The sequence below is a fragment of the Psittacula echo genome (assembly GCF_963264785.1).
Source record: "Psittacula echo genome assembly, chromosome: 5".
NCBI classification, from domain to species: domain Eukaryota; kingdom Metazoa; phylum Chordata; class Aves; order Psittaciformes; family Psittacidae; genus Psittacula; species Psittacula echo.
The window spans coordinates 70,196,275-70,215,222 of NC_137739.1; the positions used below are offsets into that span (position 1 = coordinate 70,196,275).

At 40.7% G+C, this 18,948-nt stretch overlaps 1 protein-coding gene across 1 annotated transcript in view; it reads right to left on the minus strand.

Moving 5' to 3' along the window:
- Positions 1–18,948, minus strand: part of BRF1 (BRF1 general transcription factor IIIB subunit) — a gene marked incomplete at its 3' end in the record, with an annotated part of 179,077 nt that overhangs the window by 5,247 nt on the left and 154,882 nt on the right. Inside the window, exon 16 of the mRNA XM_080617127.1 lies at positions 723–774. Coding sequence (XP_080473253.1) covers positions 723–774 — 52 coding nt within the window. The remainder of the gene's footprint in view (positions 1–722; positions 775–18,948) is intronic.

Consider the following 18,948-nt stretch of genomic DNA (forward strand, 5'->3'; position numbering starts at 1 on the left):
TTGTTTTATTAGGAGCAGAATTTTACAGAGTAGACAGTTATTTTACCATACACAAAATGCTTATGTCTACTCAGTACAGTGTGAAAATAATAGTGAAAGAAAGCAGTTATCACTATGACTCTGATAATAATCAAGATCTCTTCAGGAGAAAATGCAAGTGCACAAAGCCACCCATAGAGGGTTTCTGGTGGTGGCCAGTTACTAGCTCTAACTTTTCTATGGCACTATTATATTTTCAAACTAAACAAACAAACCAGCCAAGGAGTAAGCCATGCTATAAGCTGTCACTTTGTGTTTCCTCACTGGCCTCCTACAGAAGCCCAACCCTTCCCTTGGGCCGTTGCTGGCTGAACAGAAGCGATGTTTTGCATCATCCCCCTTCTCTGCGGGGACCATCTAAGTGCTGAGAAACAGGCACAAACTCTGCCCTTTCCTACTCGCCAGTTCGATGTATACCTTTTTAGATGCTTGCAGGTAGGTTTTTTGCTGTCTAACCAGGTATTATGAGGCTGTGCTAATGTTACTGACGGGTAAGAAAGGGCATATCTTGGTTAGAAAACAGGCAACCTTAGCTTTGCAGTGTTTGCAGTAACCAGCTCCCAGTCTGATCAGAGAAGCAAGACTCATTTCTTTTGCCCTTATGTAGCACATAACCAGAGCCAGGTTGTGAGAATTTCCAGACTCAAACTGCTATACTAGGAGAAGTGCTGGACTCTACATACCTCTTCAGTGGCAGCCTTTTTAGCGAGCTGTGTTGAAATCAAGGGTCTTAATCTGCAAAAAAGGAAACATACAATGGTGAACATCAGAAAAACTATACCATGCACAAAGTTTGACAGAATATTCACTCTCCAGACAGTGAAAACACTTTCTTAGTTTTATGTTGCGCAATTACTTTTTTAAAGATATAAGATAAAGAGTGGACAGCCACAGATTCCACAATAATTAATACATTCCCTTGTAAGCATCTGCCTCAGTTCCAGATAATAAGATGCCAGTCAACAAGCACGGTAGCAAAATCTCATCTCAAACTGCAGCCTGAGCCCATCCTGAAGGTCTTTGAAATAGATGTCACATGTTACAGAAGTCAAAAGACAACTGATTTTTTTGGAAGAACACAGCCATGGTAAAACCAAGCTACATTCTGAAATGCCCAGCACCACTCTGCAACTGCTTCCCTGTGTTTGATGATATTTACAGGATACCCAATAAGATTATAAATGCAGGGTATCAAAATAATCACAGGCAAAATTATACTTCCAGCTACAGAAATCACCATCAAAACCAAGGGCACTCTGCATACTTTGAATGAGAAATGACAAAACCTGAACATAAACATTTTGAAAAATGCTGCATATGAAAAAGACCTGCATATATGGGGAGGAAAGACAGATCAGTATTACTTTACAGCTAAGTGTTAAATATTGTTCTTTCTGAAAAACATTTCATAACCTGTTGTCTCCTTACTGCCATGAAGGCTGTTCTCAATCCATCATTTAGTGCTGCTTTCTGGTCTTTTCATCTAGATGTATCTAGTCATGAAGAGAACAACTTGCTTTCTACTGAAACACTGCTCAGACAGCTTCTCAAGTATGTCTTTTAACTAAGTCTAGGCAAACAACTTAATGAATACCAATTTACGTCTCCAGAGGCAGAGTCTTTTATGATAAATACTATCTTTCCTCTCATTTTTCCATTAGTCATTCCTCCCTGTTCACACAGAGTTACTGGTTGTCTTCCTTCTTATCTACTTCAAATAATCAGCAGGAGGAAACAAAACCCCAAAGAATAAGCAGGGGAGACTCACATCATTATCTCTGATGGAGAAGACAGTATTAAAACAAAAGATACTGTCTAAGCTCCAAAAAAGTTCAGAATCTGGTCATCTCTGAAATGCTTTGCAAGACCCAAAAGGCATTTCAGCAAACAAAGTAGTCCAAGATGCCTCCTTACAGTAGATCTAAACAAAAAGAATCCACAAGAATGCTTCAGGAGCTGTACCACTGAATGATACAGAGCACATTATTCTGCTACAGATACTTCTTGTCATATTTCCTAATGATAAAAAATTTAAAGAAAGAAATACTCTTAACCCACATAAACTATCTCTTACTTACAAATCCTGGTGGAATTTTGGGCTTAGAGAGAACACATCTGAGGGCATGGACACAGTACTGTGCTCCCTATGTGCTTGGCCTCTCCTTTATTTAACCTGAATTGTAGAGTTTTCACAGAATCACAAAAAGGTTTGGGTGGAAGGAACCTTTAAAGGTCATCTAGTTCCAATCCTCCTGCAATAAGCAGGGAGATATTCAACTCGATCAGGCTGCTCACAGCCCTGTCCAACCTGATCTTGAATGCTTCCAGGAAAAGGGCATCTGCCACCTCTCTGGACAACCTGTTCCAGTGTTTCACCACCCTCATAATGCAAAATACTTCCTTCTAAAAATTTCCTAAAATTTGAGCCATCCTATCTATAGTCAATCACTGTTTCCCAAAAGTCACGCCGTTCAGATGCTTACAAGCATTCAGATGCAGCAATGTCAAAAGGTTATGTAAGCTGAGGGATGCTAATTACCAAACAGGTTGTATTTCATTGACATGACTGAAAAAAAATCCACCCTAACAGGGGTAAGTAATGAAGGACTTTTATTTTAAACCAGTAGTAGTGATTATTGCAATTAACACTGTACCAAAGATAGCACCTATTTCCTCCTACTACCAAAAGACATCAGACCTCCCTGGAGCACCCTGAAATCCTTCCTCCCCCCAATTAAAATCAAGCTGTTGAGTAAGACTCACAAGGTAATCAGAAACTGCTGACATTTCTTTTAGAGCAAATTATACATGTGCTCACAGAATGAAGAAAACAACCACAGCTATAGGAAGCAAAGAGTAAACATTCCAGTTTTGTTTTAATTAAAACGGTCCCCTAATGAAAATAAAGAGATTCATGCTTATGAAAAGCCTATTTGCACACTTTAGTGCTAAATCCAAGAGCTTTTCTATGCCATTTTTCAGCAGCAAGTGACTCTCACAGCCAAACTGAAACTAAACCTGTCACATAACATTCATCTTCACTAATAGAAATATAGTGCTGCCATTCGATTTGGGCAATATAATTTCTTTCTCAGCATAGTATCGAATGCATCCTGAAGCAGTGGGTTGGATTCTCCTCCTGCTCTCGCTGTTCAGCACCTGCTGCATGGTAGATCCAAAGGGGTCACTCGCAACACCTCAGCTCGCTGTGCCTCAGTACTATGTCCTACCTACAAATGGCAGCAATGAAAACTGGAAAAAAAGGTAAAACCATCTTAAAGAGACACAAAACCTTACCTCCCCCTGAAATAATGTCTTTGATTAAAATGTTCTAAAACTTATAAATGTATAAAAAGACAAGTTAATTTCTCACCCTTGGCTCTCCTTACACCTATGGAGAATCCCATTATTATGTACAAAACAGTGGGGTTTTGTTTTGCTTCTTAAATGCCCTGATGCCCTGACCTCCTTAAACCAGAGCAGCTGCTACCACACCAGCCATATGGAGCAATAAATTACTGGCTGCCATGGCTACAGATATGGGCTCCTTCTGCTGTCTGGCTGCACCACAGAGAGTGGAAATAAGTGTCTTCATGGAAGAACATGACTGCTTTTGAGGCTGGGATAGGCCTGAGTATTAATGATCGAGAAAGCACCTGGAAAAAAACAAGTAACTGAAGTATCTTATCCAACTTTCAATGTGCATGAAAACCTCATCTGTAAAAGCCTATGAAGGTACAACTGAGCACACACACACTGTAAGTGAAAAATCCTGTCCATCACAGTCCAGTTTTAACTCGGTTGCCAAGTTCCATAAATAACAATAATATCCTGCATTAAGATATGATCCCTTATATGCTAAAGCACCAACAGTCTCTATTGAAAATGCAATGTTGCAACTGGTCTTCCCAAGTGTTTCAGCAGTTGTTCACGATGATGATTTCTAGTTTGGGGCACTTTCATTTGCAAATTAACTTTGCAAATTAATACAATACCTCATGTGAGGCAGTAACAGAACAAGCAACATTCTGAACAGCAGTATGATCTGTAAAAGGGGAAATAAAAGATTTCACACAGCTCCAAGTGTTATATCCACATTTCAAACTACTTCAAAAATTATGCAGCTCTACAAATGCTCATGTCAGCCAACACACGTAACACTGGGAGCAGATAATCTTGACATGTTCACGACAAAAACTAATGGCATAGTACATGGCATCAGAGGCTGCTCCCTGCTGAATTCGCTCCACTCTCAGCTGAGATGTGCATGATAATGTCTAGGTTTGTCCTCCAGCTTAACAATTTAAAAGAAGATTCAATATAATAGCACCTGACAGGGCAGGAGATCACACAGAGTAAACTTTCAAAGCAAGAAAATTCTCTGAAAAACATGCTTGCTGTGACAAACAACTGTTTTTATTTTGCTTGTTATTTAATAACAGAAGATTACACAGCATAGTACATAAAATAGAAAGAGCACTGTGAGATAACAAAACCATCTAACTTGCATCGGGCTGTTCACCCACCAAAAAGGTTTACAATACCATAACAATCTCTTCAGTGCAATCCTGCAAGTAATTTGGAAACTCACTCAAAGCTCTATTTCTTACTGAATTTTAATTTAATCCATCCAAGTGGGGAACATCTTACTGCTGCTTACTGCCCATACTAATTTTATACAGAGATGATCCCAGAATACGTGATGGAAAGCAGAGATACAACGGAGCCTACAGCCACAAGCCGGCAGTGTAATTATGCAGGTCGTCGAAGACAACTGCCTGTAAAACCTAAACATCCATACCACAGGCCTTTCATATGTATGTCACTTCTGTGACAGAGAAAGCTATTGAGAAATGAGTGAGCAGAGCCTGGTCAGGTTCTCCAGGCTGGCTGAGATCCTCCTCCCACCTGAGGCCAGATGGTTTTGCCTCAGGAGGTCAGTTTACCAGACATCTGCGTAAGAAGGAAATGAATATAAATGTTTATCCAGGCTAAAAGTATCCTTTAATTAGGTACCGTCAATGTTATCCTTACCGGAAAACTGGGAATTACCTCCCTGCAAGGATTTAATGCTCTCGCTGGAAACACAACAACATCAGGAGATACTGACCCACCTTTCTGCCATAAAGTCAGGACAAAGGGGTGATCCTCCTGGACTTGGACCACTGCTCTTTTCCACAGGGCAAAACAGAGATTGCAGTCATGACTGCAAGCCCAGAGCTCTTTGGGGATCCCACTGCCTTCTACATCCGCTTCTGGCTGAGAGCCGGGTGCTCACAAGAGCCATTCCTCCCCCAGGAAACTGAGGCTCATGTCCAAAACCATGGCTGGTTGTGACACCAATGAATGGCTGCATGATGTCTTGTGGACAGGGGCTGGAGTGTAAGAGTGCACTGTAGCACACCAGAAAAAGTCCAGATACAACGACAGACAACTTCATGCTGCAAAGCAAAACAAAGCATCTCTGATGCTCACATCTTGAAACCCCAAATCACACCTTTTTTCCCTGAATCACATTCCCCAGTGACAAGGCCAGAGAGACCCCAACCAATACAAAACAGACCAAATGAAGGGTCCGTCCACATTGCAATGGGCTCAGCTCACACACACAGAGGACACCTGGAGCTGGCTCACCCTAGTGCTGCCAGCTGCACAATTGTGACCGACGGAGCAGCAGGCAGAGTCCAAACCCTCCTAGATACTACCAGACACCTGGCCAGCAAGACTCGGATGCATTGAGCAGTGCTTGAGCCACCTACTTCTAACTCTGCTCCAACACGGCAGTGTAAACTCCACTAACACAGCCAGCGTTTTCTACCTGTTTCTGAGCAAGCAATGCCACAAAAAAGAGCCATTTCAAGCAAAAGAAAAGCAAAGATGAAGTGACAACAAAAACTACAGTGAAATGAGAAATTGTTCCCACTTCTGATTCCCACTCAGTCCTCTTTCATGCTGGATCAGAGGAGTTTTGCTTTCATCAGTGCAGCATCAGACAACACAGCACTGAGTACATCTTCAGAGCTAATGAGATTTGCCTCTTCTAGCAAATGCCCAGGCTTAAGAATCTAGGGACCAAAACTCACAGGAATAAACTGGCAAAAAGTAAGAATCTCCATCATTCATTAAAGGAGATACTTATCAGTGAGGAACTAAGCATCTACGTTAGTCATTGATACGCTTTCGAAAAGCAAGAACTTTGTTATCATAATGTGAACTAAACAGCTATTTCAGAGAGGGGCAGAGGCCATGATATCTGTCTTCAATATCCAGACTGAGAGCAGGCAGTATTTTTCTGCATAGCTGCAGCACTTATTCTTCAATGAGATTCTATGAAATAGCAACTTGCTCTTCTTTCCGCGGCCTAAACCAAAAGATTTTCAACAGCAAAAATTAAAAGAATGAAATCTGAGGCCACCTTATTGGGACCAAATGAAATTATGCTACTGCAGCAGCTCCAAAACAATCTCTGCACATATCTGCTTCTAAAGGAAATTGCTGCAGACCATGGGAAATTACAATTGCTCCAGGACAAGAAAGGCTGACTGATCTAATATTTCTGGTTGACACACCTTCTTCCTGGGTTTGTCAATAAAGATACTGATGAGATCATCTCTCCACAGGTCAGGAAAATATTAGCTGAAAATATGCTATTCCCTTCACTATGGAAACTTTTCCAGATGAAATAACGGCAGCAAGGTAAATCTGCACCTTGCTGGGAAAAGCTACTTAAAATAAGGAAGCTATGAAGCATTTTAATGAAGGTAAATGAGTAATCATGATGGTCTCAGTTAAGCAAGTCTAATGGCAGTGTCACTTTTAAAACACGAGTGTGAGACAACTCATGTGGTGACAATCCAAATATGTCTAACTATCTTGTAGGCAGTCTTTCAAATGGTGACAGCGCAGAATGCATCTGTTATGGCAGAAAGCATCATTATTAGCAGATAAGGCAAATTAAATAATTTCTAAATCGTGCTTGGAACTATAGTAACAGAAATGAAATTTAAAACGTTAAATGAACACACTATCATCTCAACAGAAGGATTCTGCTATTGAAAAGTTCTCAGCAGTAGCACTGCCATCTGTTTCTGGTGCAAATATGTTTTTCTCGACTCAAGCAAGGAGGATTACAGATATTTGCTTTCGGACAGGTGTTTTGATCAATCTCAACCTCATAAAAACAGCTAATGAGGAAAAAGATGAAAAGAAAAACATCTCAGTAACCTGCATTCTCTGAGAACAATCCACTGAGTTTGTTATATCCAAAGGTGATGCCAGATTTATCGTTAGATCTTCCCCGTTGACATTACAAGGACAAAAATCATGCTAGGCAAAACACTAACTCACCTCTTCCACCACCTATGATAGCACATACCACTGTGTGAATTAAGTTTCCCTCATCTGATTATGCAGGCAAACTAATATTCCAAAATTCAGGTAACTACAGATTCATACAAGTAATCCATCAAGGAATAAATACGGATGACATTTTTTTTCCCCCTTGTGTCTGGTCTACAATACATTAAAGAGCAATTTCACTGCCAGCCATCTGGAAGTCAATGTATTCCAAGCTTTATTTTATGATTACCAACATTCCCCTTCGTAACTCATTTCTAATTATAAGCAATAAATCATTCCTTCTTGCTTGTAATTTGTAACAGCCAATTAAGGCAAACCTCTTATTTAAATAGCAAATCTAGCCTTAAAACATCACATATTTTGAGGTATGCACAGAACATCTAATCAAGCGGCTGAATGGTAGAATGATGATTTAACGTGGCTTTTGCAGCCAGCAAGGAGACAATTGTGGTAGAACTGGCTCTCCCCCTGTGCACCATGTACACCAGGACTTTTTAAAACTGAAAGCACAGGTCTCATCTGTCTGATTTCCTGCAGAAGAGATTGACACGTAGCAATATGTAAGCCAGGACAGAGGGAAGCCTGGTGTCAAGGCTCCCCTTTACCCTATCAGGAAATGAATACAGAGGCTGTAACAGGAGAAGGTCTAGTAAGAAGTGGGGCTTTTTCTAATTATGAACTAACACTGTAAGAACACGGCTCTAAATCTAAAACTAAAAAACACCAACTCAAGCAGCTTTTCCTGTGCCTGGATTTGTGTTCAAGAAACAGACTGGCCTCCTCCCAAGCGAAAGGACACCACAATGTACTGCCCAGGCGCTTGCTACCTCAGCATCTCTCTGTCACAGAATCACAGAGTTGTTAGGGTTGGAAGGGACCTCTGGAGATCATCTAGTCTCCAGAGAGGGGGACTCCATGATCCTCCTGGGCAGCCTGTTCCAGTGCTCTGCAACCCTCAACATAAAGCAGTTCTTCCTCATGTTGAGGTGAAATTTCTTATGGTGTCAGCATATAGCATGGCACTTAGCATGAGGATGGCACTCAGATCACTCCTCCCCATCCCTCATGGACAGGAGAGGATCAAGCAGAAGAAAGCAGTGAAACGGTCTGCAAAGAAAAGCACATCACCAAATAAATCCAGATTATTCCTTTGGGGAGAAGTCTTTAATGGTGGTTACTGTTACAGCAACTCTTCCCAAGAAAAAATACCAAAGAAATGCAGTGGAGGGTGTCAGATGACACCAAACAGGGTGGGTCGAAAAGCACTGGTGAGGACACTGGGAAGTTTTTACTTCTATTTGTTCTTCAGTGTAGGTCTGAGTAACAGGCATGTGAGTGCAAATACAAGAGAGAGGCTTCTTAAAAATAGCTCTGCTGGGATTTGTCCGTTAGGAAAAAACCTCACTCTTGTCAGAAAAGTATTTGATATGATTTTGGATACAGAATTTATGACATGAGAAACTGATCTGAGGAACGTGGAAGTGGTCCCCACTGAGATTTATTCGGTCATCACACAGCTCTAGTCTGTTCCAGCTTCACATTGTGTCATCTGGTAAGCGTTTACAGTCGGAATAAAGGGAACGGGATTTGGAAAAAATCCACCACAACTGACCTAAATCTGATCTGACCTGAATAATCCAACTAAATACCAAACTCAAAACCGGCTAGACATAAGCAAAGAGAAGGAATTCATCAGCTGCAGGAGTTATAAGTTCTCTTTCCTCAATCATACATGAGGGTTAGACACCCCATTTTTTTATTCCCAAACAGTAGTGATGGAGGCAATGTGAGTTTCTCCTTGTACCAAAGGTGTCAAAAGCCAAGTGCACAAGCACTGCAGGCTCCACTGCGTTCCCTTTCCTTTTAAGACACCATTCATTCCTGAGAGAGCAGCACTTGGAAGCGGGAAATGGAAGATAACAAGTAAATAAGAAAATCCAAAGAGAACACCTTCAAAAGGCAGTGGCAACCATGTCAGTACTATCTGGTCTTGCCTTTGTCATACAGCTACCCAAAGCCATCCCAGAGAGTGGCCTTGGCTGGCATGGTGCATGGAATGTGGTGCTGCAACAACCAGCTGGGTGCGGGTAATGCCATGTTTGACCTACAGCCACACTTGCCAACTTGCAAAAGTGTGTCACATTCACCAAGCTGTCTCATCACCAAGGCTTGCCCGTATTGCTGCTTCAGGGTGTAAGAGGTTATACTGTTAGTATCACTTTATTCCAAGCTGAAGATGTACAGGTGCAGCACCATCTAAGCAAATACACAGCAAGTCTCCAAACATGGATCACTATTTTTGTAGAACTTGTAGTGATGTGTTCAACAAAAAGCTTCACTACTTTCAAGACTTATCCTCTTCTTATGAGAGATATAAGTATTATTTATCAGTGTTCTCAAAACACAAGGCTCAAAGACATCTTAACATCTGGTTTAGTCTCTCAAAAATGAGAACAAAACACTCAGAAGAAAACTCAAAAATCATTAGCTTGATGTTGGTGAAAACTGGGCATATTTCTGGCAAAAGCTCTGGATGAGGACGCAACAAAAAAGCCTGTGCAAAACTGTAAAGGGAGGAAGAAACAGACACCAAAGCCTATAAATTTAATTTTGAAAATAAGGCGTCATTCTTATTATGCCTGTGGATGTATATCTTCCTCATATAGTTTTAAAAGCTTTACATAAACTATACTTCTAAGCAAGCTTGTAATTAGCTAGTGGCAGGCTTGGTTATAATTATAACTTGTAGAGACACACATTATGGAAATGCTTAGCTAACAACCATAGTGATGCTCTGCTCATGGCTGAAGTCAGGCTGGCATGTGATTGCTGTGTAACCATTCGAGTACTTTCTGTCTTGTGTAAACTGGGCTCCTTAATGAAGCCTGTAGGACCAGTCTGTCACGTCTTCCTCTGCAGCTGTGCCCCACCTTGCTGGTATGCCAAGCTTTGCTTCCATTGATGCTGTGATGCCCTGTGTGCCTGCATCTGGCTTCCCTCCTGCTTACAAGTACGCTGTGGGTACCTGTCCTCACCTCACCAGGAGATGCAGTACCAAAGGGAACAAAGAACATGGTAGAGGGACAAAATTGCACCATTTCAGAAACATGCAAGATCAGACTGGATCCACAGTGCATTAATCAGCCAGATGTCATCACACTGTGAAGATTCATGTGGTACAGCCCTTTTCAAAGTTAAAATGAAGTTGATCCCACATCCCATCCCCAAAATCCAACAGGATCCTCTACTGGAAGAATATCTCTCCAAGTCAAAGTTCCTGTAAAATGGCAAGTTCATAAAGCTCTCTCACACCTTTGAATTTAAACTCTACTGACATAAGAAAGTAAACTGTACTCCTTTATTCCAACCTTGGAAGCTGCTTGCATGGAAATCTCTAGTTGTGTGTAAGTAAGCATGGATAATAAGAGTGAAAAACCAGTACAAATCGCTTGGAAAATGGCCGTTTACCATCAAATACGACACAAGTTTAAAAGATGCACTGCCACACACTATAGGTGTTTGCTTGCACATACTGTTACGTACCAACAAATCACTGAATTGGGTGGCAGAAGCACTTCATGCTATAAAAAGCCTTTGGTACATGTAAGTAGATGAGTGTAAAAATTCAGTCACATTTTTGACAGAAAGAAAATTCTAAGTGGAAATGTTAGGAAGAAAAACAAAATTAATTGCTGGTTTAAAATCTGTGTACAATATGTGCAACTTCTTCCAAAAAAGCAGGACACTACTTTTGATGTGGGGAGCAGACAGCACCATCTTCTCCGATGTCTTGTGTAAGCTCCACATTACACGTCTATAACTAAGGCCAGCTATTGTAGGGGATCCTACATGTAAAACAGACTTATTTAATAGTGGTTTGCTTTAATACAGTTTAATACTAGTGTTAACAGATACAAGTTAGCCAACGGAAACCTCATTCAAACTGCAGAGGAGATGCCTCTCAAGCTGGTTTAACTGGATCTATTTGAAAACCTCTCCAGGTGAAGCCCCTGCTGCCTGCAGTCAGCTGCACAGGGCTGGTGAAAAGGACAGTTCTGCTTTCGCCACCAGCCCTAATTTGGCTCAGTCAAAATAAGGAGCAAAACAAGTTAGCAAAGAAGCCTTTGCTGACTATTACTTTTTGAAATTGCTGGAGTTTCTTAAGTTTGTTAAAGAGCACTTGCGAAAGCAGGTTAGCCGGCAGATCTGAGGGACAGCAAGAAGCAGCTGAGCTGTGAAGATGGCTCCTGATGCCTCCTCTTCACCAAGTCTTCACCTGGATGGATGGAAGGTGGACCCCAATCTTACACATTCAGATGGCCTAAACTTCTATAAATGGGCATTAGTCCTCCCTTGTCAAAGCAAATCACAGCAAAACTGATGTGACAAGATCTGTTTAAAAATCCTTTACTCCACCTCATTTTTTTACCTGTCCCTTCCAAGAATTTGTGGCCCCCAGTGCTTAGGTCTTTGGCCATCAAAAATGCAGCATCTGAGAAAGGTCAGTGTAAAAGCCAGAAAAGTGATTCCTACAGCTGAACAACGTCCTTTCCTCCTCTTTAGTGTAGCTACAGAAGATGCATTAAAAAGAAAACTACTGTAGCTACAAGGCTCCATCTGAAAACTGCTTATCCACAACCTCAACTTTGTGTACACAGCAATATAAAAAACTCTAACAGTTGCAGCTGCCTTTCAGCACTGTGCTGCTCCCTTGGACATGTACAGCTACAGATGAAATAGGCCATCTGACAAGGAGTAATATACATGCTGTGCAAGCTACATTCCTATCACAATTATTAAGATATGGGCTGTGAATAGTAAGAGTTCAACTGACCGTGAAACATGTAAATACTACAATAAATAGATACTTACACACTGCCTTATTTATATAAAGTTCCTCCTTTCCACCCTATTATTAATATTTTGTCACCATCTTCTGTTAAGTTTTGCAAGCAATTTTTGACATACAATAGATTTTAGCACAATTCTAGTAAGAACGAGTAAAACATGAAACAAACACTATCCATCTCAAGAAAATCCCTACTTCTTTCTCTGTATCTAGGAGACCTTGCACTTGAATCCTGTCATGAAATAATAATTGTATCAAACAGAGCAGACAGTATGTTCCCCCTGTAGTTTAAATCCTTCTAAATACTAACCTAAGTTTGAAGATCAATAAAAAGCGCGTAATTTTAGTTTAACATGCTTTTTTTTTTTAATTTTGAACTTTAACTCCTTGTATTAAAAAGTAACAGAAAATAAACCAATATTCCTGCAAGACCTGAGCTACTTAAAGCTAAGTGCTAAGAAGTATTGTGAGATTTGGTATGTACGGACCCTTTCTAGGCTTTGTGCTGCATGCATCCCTCTCCAAAGCAAAGGGGCTCCCTGCTGTACACAAAGAGAAGGCTGTTTGGGCTGAAGTCACAACTTCAAAGACCAGTAGCACAAAATTTGCCAACTCACTTGGCCATTCAAGCAAATGTCAACTGAAACAAAAGCACACCAAGGAAAGTTGTTACCGAATGCCACGATAGGAAAATAATGCAGATTTGTATCGATGATCATCTTAGCTTTCACTAAGTCTAACAAGCAAGTTTGCTTATGTTCTTTTTCATCACCATGCTCATTTTGCTCTGTAAAGGCATTTTCGAAGCATCAGTTAAGGGAAAAAACTCTAATTAAAAAAAACCAGTGACACCCCCTTTTTTAAAAGAAACATTAGTCTTGAATGCATTAAGTTTCGATTTCCTACATTCTGTACTTGGTGAAAATATGCAGCGAATGCCTAAGAAGTGCTTGGCCCCATGAGACAACAGTCGGCACAGACTCACTTGTAATACATGCCTGCCTTTCAGCTGTTTAAATCTCCATACACAGCATTTCCTTTATCAGCACCAGAGCATCATTCCAGTTTGCCTTAGTTTTTTTTTTGTCTACAAAGTGTTGTGAGAACATCAATACTTGGCAACCTAACACTTGGGGTTTTAGCATGACACCACAGATCCCTGTGTTACTTTGCTCAGTTAGTTAGTAAAATGTTACAGCAAATAAATAGATGTAGAAAGTATTTTTTTAATACAATGTGCCATATTGTAATGTAAACACTTTTCACTGTGCATGTTTTTATGTAAAAAGCTTTTCAGAGTCAACTGTCTTAACGGAACTGAATTAAATTTAAACAAATGCATGAGAGACTTACATTTGGAAATTAATTTGGCAGTGATTTATGACCCCTTGATATGAATTTTCAGTCTTTCTTTTAGAACAAGAATGTATTTGTTAAGAAGTCTTATGTTTTGCCTGGCCTCAATGGGAATATTACAGCTGAAGCTCTTCTAAGTTTCTTGTTACCTCTGGGCTTCTGAGTGTTAATACCTTATTTGAAAATCTTAAAAGTTTGTCATGGTTTAAGCCCGTTGAACAAGAAAAACACAGAAACCTCATACACAAAACACATGCTTCTACCACAAACACACGGTGTTAAAAACAGTTGCCAACACTGGCAAAAGTTGATCCATCCAATGCTGAACTTGTTTACTGCCTCTGTATCTTCCCACTGAATTCTGATGTCCACGCAAGCAGTCTGAACATTTGAATTCCCCATCCATCTCACAAGACAAAAGTGAAAAGTACACTTCAGAAACAGCATACGAGCGATGTGGCATTTTTACCAAATGGCAGCACCACGCAGAGAGCCCTGGAGCAGATTTCTCTCATCTCTTGACAAAAGAAATACAGGAAAGTCATTGAGAGAGTGCTGTCCCTCTGGTTGCACTCTGGACTCCTGGCCCACCAGTCCTCCTGGCGGCACAACAAGCGTGTTTAGCAAAATCATGTTGGAACAGCCTTTCCTCATCTGCTATACACTGATCCCTGCGATACCTCCATTGGCCCTATAAACAGCTGACTATTTAATGCAGAGACAAAATCACACCTACAGCGTGTTACAGCTCCCAGGAAGCTCAGGGCACAGGCTCGGCAGGTTGGGATCACCAAACCCTTCCCCGTAGACATCACCTAAACAATTTCTCCAAGACGATACAGGAGATACCAGGCTGATGCTGACACCTGACTCATTGAACTTGTCTCTGTCCTCCTCTCATTTTGCAATATTCAAATGAGACTACATCAGACTCTCCCCAGCTTTATCAACAGCAAGACAGACCCAGCCAAAGGCAATTGCTCCCAAATGCTGGTGTCTACCTTGGCCACTAAGCATGTGCAGGTGTGTACTCTCTCACATGACCAGCATTTTTGCAGACCATCTTTTGCTTTCCTTTCATGTACACATTTCAGCGTCATAGTTTCAGATAAGATGATGTGCAAGACCCCCACCTTTTTTAATGGATAACAACATCATAAGTTCAGTAGGTGTCTTTAGGAGCAAAAGCTAAAAAGTTAGACTCTACATGTCAAACTGCAACACAAAGTTGGATTCAGTTCTGACATAAATAGCATGCAAGCCTCACGTTTATTAAAAACAGATGAAAAAAGTTCCAATTCTTTTTGAATAGCAGAACTACTGAAGAGACCTGGTGGAGTTTAGCACAGCAGGAGTTTCAGTTGCCTATCACCACACGTTTAAACACTTGAGGACTTCGCAATAAGTGCTGAATTAAATTCACCATCAAAAGACAAAATCCATGTTCTATCTGCCAAAACCTTTAGCAGCCTAAACAGAAAATGTCACAATTGATTTTCAGCAGCAGTATAGAAATAAAAAACAACATTTTAAAGTCTTTAGGGGATAGACAGATAAACAGCATGACAGACAGATGGATTTATTGCCATAGGTAATTTTTTACTCCTCCTAAGCAAAAATCAGGCTTCAAATGGATTGAGAGAGCTAAACAGATAAAGAAAAAAACACAAGTAATGAGTAATTTTATTTTTAAATCCTGTGGTCTGTCAGAACCACCAGCCTAGAGGTACACAGTGAACAAGTTTCTTTTTCTAAAGCACTACTGTTTTATTTGCATTAAGGTTAAAGAGCCTCCTCTCTCCTTGACTGGTGTCAGATATAATAAAACAAAAGCATTTGAAAGGAGAAAAAAAATGCTAAACAAAACACAACACCCTGAGCTATTAAAAGTGCTGGTTTGGAGGTTATTTTACTCCCTCTCTTCTTCTCTAACGAAGTCATAAATTAAATCTGGGCTCACTCTGCACTCACAGAACCAGTATTAGAGGTATGTGTGCAGAGCCTCTCAAAATACAGAGCCCCCTCACACCTCAGCTGACTCCAGCTCTTGCTGGCTGGGAGATGCATTTTTTGTGGGAGGAAGCAGGGCTCGTGTATTTGCAGATTCTCTCTTCTCTCTAAATCTAGCAGGGTTTTTAATACTCTTCATTTAAACAGTGCAATGAAACACAGAGAGGAAGAAACACAAGCCAAGGACCGTAAACTCTCAAAGCTGACTTGCAAGCATTTACCAAACGTACGATATTGGCAAGCAGCAGTGGCTGCTGAGCTGATAAGCTGTCTGCTGTGCTTACAGACAGGCTCCCATATTTAAAAGGACTGAGAAATAAGCAACTTTATAATACTGCAATAAGGGAATTAATGCTAATATTAGAAAAAAGAGTGTGAATAATCAGGCTCTGCCGAATGCAGTTGTACTAAGCAGCAAGCTGGACCATTTCCAAAATTACCAAGTAACCTGTTTTCATATAACCTTTTCGACATGAACAACTGACCTGCATCCAGGATCACAGGAAATTAGACTGTAGTTTCCCCTTCTGTTTGCTACACTAAAAAAAGGAGAAAAAAAGTAAAACAAAACACTCACCCCCCAAACCTCAAACTTATTGTTCCTACTTAAAATGGTAAAGTGTCACGAGAAAGGCGACTCGAGTGGGGAAATAATTAAACAAAGATTTTTTTCTTTAGGACTAAACCCACTTTAGCAGGGTCAACAGAAGCAGTGTCACAGAGGTCAAGACAACTCCCCTTCGCACCAGCAGTTCCCCTCAATCACAGGCAGAAGCTTTTGGCTGCCCCCATCCCAAGGACCATGCAATAGCTACACTCCTGCAGGAGAAACAAGCCAGCCCCAATGATTTCCAAACTTCTTTTGAGATATTTCCAAACCCTTCCACACTTCTACTTGTGTTATTAGCTGGGGGAAAAAAAAAGTCAGAGTCCTGACTCCCATGTAGGGAGATGAAATCGGGCCAGCCTGGCATCCTCCTCTGTCACCCATTAGTGACCAGGACACGCAGTACCCTCTGCTTTGACAGAGTTCATGCTCACCTCCATCTACAGAGGACTCACAGAAGTAAGTAAATGCTCCACCATCACCATTTATCGCTTTCTCCATCTGTGAGTGCCTTAAGGAAGAAATTCAGACTTTATCTATCAGACAGAGATCCAAAACCAGACAAAGATGTTCTTATGTCACTTCAGTATTTGGCCCTCAACCTGTATTTGGACTGCTGTCTTCAAACATGGCACTCACCCTTACCGCCACTGAGACTTCCCTCCTGCTGACCCACTGAAATTAGCCTTTTCCTCAGTTCTGCCATGCCATATGCTGCTGTTTCCCTCGTCTGTGCTCCAAATCCTTCAACTCTACTACGTGTAGGCTCCTATCACGCTATGGATAACATTTCAGTGCTTCCCCCCAGATCATCACTATTTTGTTTCTCGCTGAAATCACCCTGATGACTACCATTCTCTCCTCCACAGAAGCAAATGGTTCTCCAAGACAGGCCTAATGCCTCTCTAATCTGTCATGTGCTGCTTCTCCAACACGCAGTCCAAATTGGTTCTTTTGTAGAGCCTCATATCTAATTTGCAGTCCACTATCTCTCTATCTCTTTCAGCCTTATGGCTTTTACAGCTTCTGCTCCCATGTATGTCTGCATTTCAGATTATATTTCTTTGGATGCATTAGCCTGGATTTTTTCCAAGATGCTCTTTTTTATTTCCTGCTCTCAGTTTTATTTTTTTTCTTAGTGGCAGTGCTTTGCACGGCCGTTTTCAGCCATCTTTGCTGTATGACTCACTTTATTGTCTCCTGCAGATTTCATTAGCACAGCTCTCTCCATCTCATTATGAAGTAGAACTGAATTTTACACATTGTTCAAGCTTTCCACAAAACATCTTTTTGCAAGTTAGCACCCTCCTCCCTGTTTGCTTGGGCAGACATGGTACTCAAAAGGAAAACTCTTGGGGTAAGAGAATATACCTGAACAGACAGTTTCTTGAAGTGCTATGAGGAAAATGCTAGTGGCGTTAGAGGAGCAGTGTATGTTAACACCATTAGCTCCTGGAAGATTTTGGTTTTTCCCATGACCTGTTTTGTTAGGTATTTGAAGGTAACTCCTGCCAGGAACAGATGGCACTCAAGCAGACAACTGGCAAGGGATCTGTAAGAGTGCACTGAGATGGTGCTGTGCGTAAGCCTGGCCAGTTACCCAAAACCCGGTACAGGAGCTGCCAAAAGGCATTGTTCCTGACAGAAAACGTAGTAAGTAGGACAAAAAAAAAAAATGGTGAGGAAATTTAAGAAACTTTCTGATACAAGGATGGTGCCCTGCCTATTAGCTTCGTTTTTGAAGCATGTGTATCAAATAGTCTACAGATGGTTGGATGTGAGTTATGCTTTGACACATGCCTGTATAAAAGAGTATGATAATGATCTTTCACAGATGTGATGGCACAATTAAATCAGCGGACAAGAGAAGCACTTTTTGAGCAACACTTAAACCCAAACAAATCTTAATCCTCCACAAAATGCCTTCAAGTGGCTGAATAAATTTCCTCCCATTTTTACTCCAATATTATCTTACTTTAGACCAAAAAAAGGATAACATAGGCGACCTTCAAATCAATTACACTATACATTATGTATGTGTTCCAGATAATCCCTGCTAACTGTCCAAAAAGATTTCATTTTCAGAAATTGCATACTACCCCAGCATAAACATTACTAATGATGCAAAATAAAACCAGAAGGGATTCATCTCCTTTCTAATGCTAAATACTGCACAAGTAACTACCATCTATGTAATCTTAATGCTGCCTCAACACAATTTAGAAATTGAATACAAAATTGAGAATAAATTGTTAGGAGATTACTCTTCAAGAGAACTACTGCCAGTAATCTCCTAGGAAGACCTGTTACTTTGACCTTCATGCATATTTTTTTAACACCTTCACTTACTGCAATGTTTATGTGAGTCTAAGTGCAATGAGGAGCCCATTTAGGAAGAAGTCCCTTGTGCATTACACCTCAACGAGCCACAAGCTTGAAATATCCATGGAACTGTTTAAAGTATTTACAGACACCAAGGTCAAGCTCTGGAGATCCTGGGCAGAAATCTATCACACTCTGAAACATTTCTTTCAAACTTTCCCCCCTCAAAAATATATGTTAAACAAAGACTTAAAAGCATTGTTTTAAGCAAACTCTGCAGATGTGGGGAAATGCATACAGACTATGTTTCCTCTGTCCATAATTCACCTTTCTGCAATACATAGATAACATTAATCTTCACAATGCCCCCTATAAAATCTAGATGAAAGGGGTCCTAACCACAAGA